At 41.4% G+C, this 6,000-nt stretch overlaps 1 protein-coding gene across 6 annotated transcripts in view; it reads right to left on the reverse strand.

Annotated features, from left to right (window-relative positions):
• Positions 1-5,475, reverse strand: part of LOC147639114 (putative LRR receptor-like serine/threonine-protein kinase At1g06840) — a 95,766-nt gene extending 90,291 nt beyond the window's left edge. The window contains exons 1-2 of one of the 6 annotated variants that reach the window (XM_086787543.1): positions 5,132-5,475; positions 4,151-4,286 (exon numbers count right to left, since the gene is read on the reverse strand). In XM_086787543.1, the coding sequence (XP_086643669.1) occupies positions 4,151-4,286; position 5,132 (137 nt within the window). In that variant the 5' untranslated portion in view covers positions 5,133-5,475. Of the gene's footprint in view, positions 1-4,150; positions 4,287-4,470; positions 4,683-5,131 lie in introns of those variants that run through there. The other 5 variants (XM_086787559.1, XM_086787567.1, XM_086787553.1 and 2 more) reach the window with 5 other exon arrangements.
• Between the last annotated feature and the right edge of the window lie 525 nt (positions 5,476-6,000).

A 6,000-nucleotide genomic window follows, 5' to 3' on the forward strand; every position in this document is an offset into this window, starting at 1 on the left:
GAGAGAGTGGTGTCAGGTTTTCTTGTATTTATATGGTACAAAAAAGGTGACATGAAAGTCTATACATAATCTAGGCCCTTGGTCAACCCCTTAGGGGTGACCTCTGGTACCTTCTACATGCTCCTACTGAATGCTAACTGCTTCAAAGGTGAATGACAAAATGAATGATGCAAAATGAATGCCTTATGCTTATATATGCTCAAGAAAATGAATGTCTTATGCTTATATATGCTCAAGAAGGTACTGGTTGTGACATGCTCATGCTGTCGGCCTATTTGCTGGACAAAGTATTGATAAAATACTCCCTTAAATTCTGCGCTTCTTCCAATGCTGTCCAAACCTGCTGCCTTGCTCACTGTCGCTTCGCCGCTTGCCTACCTGAGTGCCCTGCTGGCTGCCGACTCGGTACTCAAGCTCTCCATGGAGCTGATGATGATGATGATGATGATGATGATGATGATGATGATAATGCTGCTGATGATGATGAGGATGATTCTGATGATGATGTCCTAAGTGCTGTCCTAATCAGGGATTATGATGTTCATGCTGAGGATTATGCCATGGCACGGGCGTCGGGCATGCACATGACACACTTGATGTTAGGGTCTACATGGTAGACAAACAAAAGAAAAAGACAAGTATTAGAGATCAAAAGTCTTCGGTACTTGAGAAGCATGAGAACTCCAAGAATAGGTTTCAGCTTATGAAGCCGAGGGGTATTCCAAGCTCCTACGAAGGAAAGCACAACTTGACCAATATGCAAATAGAGGTCTACCGCTAGGAAGGGAAATGCTTTACATGCGGCAAAGAGGGGCACATGTCGGCCCAATGTCCGGATCGTCCTAAAGAGACCTAGAGAGCAAGAGAAGTCCAAGGAAAAGTCTAAGCCAATGGTTGGTGGAATTCCTAATGTATTGGGAAACACTTTGGAGCCCGAGGCTAGAGTGCTGGACAAGAATGCTCTAGTGTTGTTTGGCATGGGAGCCACAGATAACTTCATTTCCACAGAGCTTGCGGAACAATTGGGTATCAAGCCCGAGGAGATGGAGCTAGCCTTGCATGTGGAGCTAGTATTTCATGGTGATGCAATGGCAATAATGCCTATCATGTACAACAATAAGAGATTATGACACAAGTACAGGACTTGCTATCAAAGGGGTTGATACGACCTAGTTCTTCACCCTTTTGTTCTCCAATGCTTGTAGTACAGTAGGGATGGCTCATTCCGCATGTTCGTGGATTACACAGCCTTGAACAAGAGTACAACCAAGAATCAGTTTCCTATACCCATGGTTGTCACGGTACGAAAATACGATACCGTACGGGAATTTTTGGTACGATATGAAATTTTCGGATACCGTACGATAAAATACGGTTTTTATTTTTTACACTTACAAGCTATGGAGCTTCAAGCTTGAATGTGAGGGAAGGTTGGGAGGGGAGGAGTCTACAGTGCTTGAGAAACCATACATGGATATGTGTCTCTCCCGGTTGGATCTCCCGATTGTCTCCAAAAAAGAACCTGGATGGGTAATGCAATACCAAAGGTCTCCCAGTGTAGCGTTTATGACTAAGGGACCGTCCTTGCACAAATACGAGGAGTGCATCTAGGGTGATAAGTTTAGGGACTCCTCTCTAGATCAAAATGGCCATGTCCAAATGTTCTCCCTCGTGCATAACTTGAGAATCTAATTGTCTAGCCTACCTATACCAGGGATCCCCAAGTGGTGTAGCAAGATTCTCTCATCCTACCAATCAAGTGTACACTACCAGTCTACCTCGCCAGATTTTTTAGGTCTCTCCACAACCCCATATGGAATACTGAGTGGACACGAAAGTTGCGAAGTATTGCGAGCATTTGGGATCTTCGTAAAGCAGGGTTTCTTTTTTTTTTTAGCATTTGGAAATTTTTTTTCAAGGAAAAAAAATTGGGAGGGGAGGGGGGACCAACTCGTACCGTACGATATCGTACGAATTCGTACGGTATCGTACCGTACGACTCGTACGTACGAACAGGTTCGTACGCGTACGAGAAACAACTATGCCTATACCAAGGGTTGATGGTATATTAGATCGGTTGGAAGACACGGCATGTGATAGTCATCCAAGGTCAGAAGTTGGAATCCCATCATCAAGTTTAGCAAAGGGGGATGTCATGTGCAAGACATGTGCATGCTCATTCCCAAGGCTAATCCTTGAACAGCATCAGATAAAGAACATATTTAGGACCAAAGTTTGGAGCTAAGCAGCTAGGCATGGGCAGGGAAGACACTCGAAAAGCCCAAGAGGCTGTCAGCCAGCATTTAAGGAGGCTTTACTGCGTTGGTTGCAACAAATGGGGCTTTTTGACTAGGGACCTAGCCGACAGCAAGTCAGCCAGTCCACTTGTGTTTTCCAAGGCCTATAAAAGGCAATTGCTTGGCTCTTTGTTGATCATCCCCTCCTTTAGGGAGTAGGATCGGTACAATAGGACTTTTTGAGTCAAGAACACCCTTTCAAGGCAGCCTATGGCTTGCCAAGATGTACATCCTTTTTGTACTATATGAATATTCTGAAACTCAGCTCTCTCTCTCTCTCTCTCTCTTCTCTCCATCTCTTACTTGCGTTTTGCATCAAGTTGTTCTAGGATGGTGTTTAGGGCTGAAAGAGCTTCCACATGTGACAGTATATTCCTATGAAACCCGAGCAACGTACTAGACGGTCTCACCATACCATCTATTATGAGTACTTGATCAAATGGAAGGGACAATCTGAGGTCGAGGCTACATGGTAGTCAGTGTGTAATCGAAAGAGTCGCCTCCCCAAATTCGTTGCTGAGAACATCAATGATTCTTAAGGGGGCAAGTATGTTACGTCCCCAGGCTAATGTTAAGACCTTCAAGTTAAGTTAACCATAGCATGGGGTTAGGCATCTTAAGTGGGGGTTAGTAGCTTTTATGAGACGTGCTATATTTGGCTCATGGTTTATAGGAGACCTATATAAAGTGACTTTATGAGTCGGTTTGAGGGGGAGCTCCTCAAATCTGGACTCAAGGCCTTGAGACTACTCCGTGCTTACATCTAATGGGTGTGTACTGGTGGTATGGGACGCCAAGGATTTTGCACTTAAGAGACATGTCTCGGCCTGTGCTTAGGGGTGAGCTTGAACAGCTCTATGGTTGGGCGGTGAGCTAGATGCTCGTGTCTATGCATTTCAAATGTTTTGCTTAATCGCAAGGTTTATTAGCCGTGGGGACTTTACACTGGCCGCTTACAAGTGATGACCTATGAAGCTATGCAATATCTGACTCCTTGGACACCTTATTGAAGCAATTATTACTTGCCTTGCTCTTTCAATCTTTCATCTCATCCTAGAACCATGAACCTTGTTTATTCAATTCATTAACTAGTCTTGATTCCATAATTATTACTTGCCTTGCTCTTTCAATCTTTCATCTCATCCTAGAACCATGAACCTTGTTTATTCAATTCATTAACGAGTCTTTATTCCATAATAATCCTTGCAATCGTGTAGCAAAGTGCCATGTTGTGTATGTTATTTTCTCTTTGAAGCAGTGTTGTCTTATGTAGTGTCCCCACAATTCAATAACTCTTTTTACTGTGTATTGTAATGCTATACTTTGTTGGCAGAAACCTCCATCATCGTTTGTTTCTCAAGCCTAACAAGAAAACCCTTTCTAAATCATGTTCATAAATACACTCCCGACAAAACTTGCCATATTTACTGCCCATTAGTTTTACTATCCATAACTTAAACTTTATATCTATGTATTCAAACTTCAAAGTAGCAAAAAATCTACCGTTGTTAGAAAATGCATATACCATGTGAAAAATGTGTGATTCTGATAGGTAATTTCTTTTATTAACAACACATATTGAAAAAAAAAACCATATAATCTGGCCCTTGAGCATGCAGGAGCTTTTTTTTTTTTGCAAAAAGGAGACTTCTATTAAGTGTGAATAAACATCATGCATGCAGAAGCTATGCTCACAAGAATCACCAAGAAACTAAAAATGAAACATTTTTCCATTTTGCATTATCATTAGAAATATCAATAGAGTCTCACAAACTTGGTTTGTCACCTTCCCAATATCTAATGTAGACTGGCATTGCTTATGAAAAATATCAAAAAAGATTTTTAAGACATACAATTCTTGCACTTGTGTTGTTCCATTGCAATGGACTCCATACCACGAGCTCCCACACGGATCGTTTCCGGTCCAATTGTTGATGAGGTACTTCCTCGGATCTCCTATTTGCTTGAGAAAAGCTTTCAAAGCATCCACTGCAATCCAAATATATATATATACCATGTGTCATGTCCCCTTTTTTTTTTTTTGGCAAACAGCTGGCAACGTAACTTCATAGTGACCATGCTCATCAGACCCTTGAAATGGATTTTTCAAGATCTCATTAATGTCACATCAGAATCATAATTGCCCACTACAGAAATGATCAGTTAAGCTTACCATCATTTGGATCAGTTATGGCCCCTACTGCATAAAGAGCGGTATTAAAAAGACACCAAAGTGAGAGTGCACTCAGGAAGTTAAGTCTTGACGTGTGCCTCATGATTCCCTGGCTTAATGTGATCAATGTATTGATTCTTGCTAGATAACCCGTGACTTTCTAGCTCAATATGGTCCAAATTATGACACAAGATCTGAGGGTTGTGCTGGAGTTTACTCTTTTTCCAGAATTCAGTGAAGGATTTAAGTCTAGAATGCTGTGGATTATTTTTGCGGCTGCTAATCTAGAAGACAACCTAAATTGGATAGTTCTAATTCCTAATGTGTTGGGATTATGGTTTTAGCCTGCAAAGCAAAAGGCAATGATGCATGAATGCTAGAACCCAGGTAAGGAATAATGTTTGTTCGATTTTGGGTGGTTGGCTGTGCTTCATAAATCAACAAATGGCTAAGTGGGCGGTATTTGGTTTTCCATGAAACTGGAGGTTTTTTTACAGTTTTTTAAGGGGCGGAAAAAGAGAAAAAAACTGCTGGGCTGAAGAGGACTTATGTGATGTTGCGGAGCAATCGTAGATTGATATGTTTGAAGAAAAAACAAGAAAAAAAGCCTTTAAAAAAACAAGTCTAAACCATGAAAATTGGGGTAAGAGGGGGCATTTACTGAAGAGAATTCTGCGAAGCTGCGGAGGCGGAGTTTGGGAAGCCGGCCGGCAAAGCGATGGACGCCTGGGGCCATCAAGAGCCCACAATTCCACAAGCGTCCACGAGCAAGACGACGATCAAAATCTCCATCCAAATCCCTCAAGACAATGTCTGAGTGACAATCGGCACCTCCGAGCCCAAGTCTCTTTGCCACATGATGTATATTTATTTTATAAACAATAACTAACTTAACAATAAATCTAATCAAAACACATCTTCACCAAATCCAATTCACTTGCAAAAAAAAAATGCAGGAGGTTTTGGATCATTAGGATGATTGACTCAATAACTACATTTATACCAATAATAAATGCTCGTTCAAACATATCTACATATCTGTATTAAATTCAAACTTTTTAAAAACCAAAAATACTAAATAAACCTCCATCCTTGAATCACTTGATGCTTCACCCCAATATGGGCGCCCAATTTTGTGCACTAATTAATTACTTGAAGAGAGGTAACCTTAGATATGGGAGTAGAAGGCTTAGAAGTTTGAGCAAGTGTTTTAAAAAAATAAAAAATTGGAGTATCGCGATTGTTTGGAGCACTGACTTTCTGGAGTGTTCACTGAAGGGTTTAAAAGAGAGGTGTGCCTCGTATTCAAGTTGGGGCAAAGCCCCCGCACGAGAGAGAGAGAGAGAGAGAGAGAGAGAGATGTATAAGATGCATAACGAGAGAGAGGAAGAGGGATCCCTTAACGCTTGCGAGAGACAGAGAGGGAGAGAGACGAATCTTGTAACGCCCTGTGACAGAGATGAACGAAAAAAATAAAAAAATAATTGTTAAAATAATCGCTTAGCCCGTAAGTGTTAAACCTTAGCCTAT

This window comes from Cibotium barometz, chromosome 4 (assembly GCF_041138505.1).
Source record: "Cibotium barometz isolate CiBa-2024 chromosome 4, ASM4113850v1, whole genome shotgun sequence".
Taxonomy (NCBI): domain Eukaryota; kingdom Viridiplantae; phylum Streptophyta; class Polypodiopsida; order Cyatheales; family Cibotiaceae; genus Cibotium; species Cibotium barometz.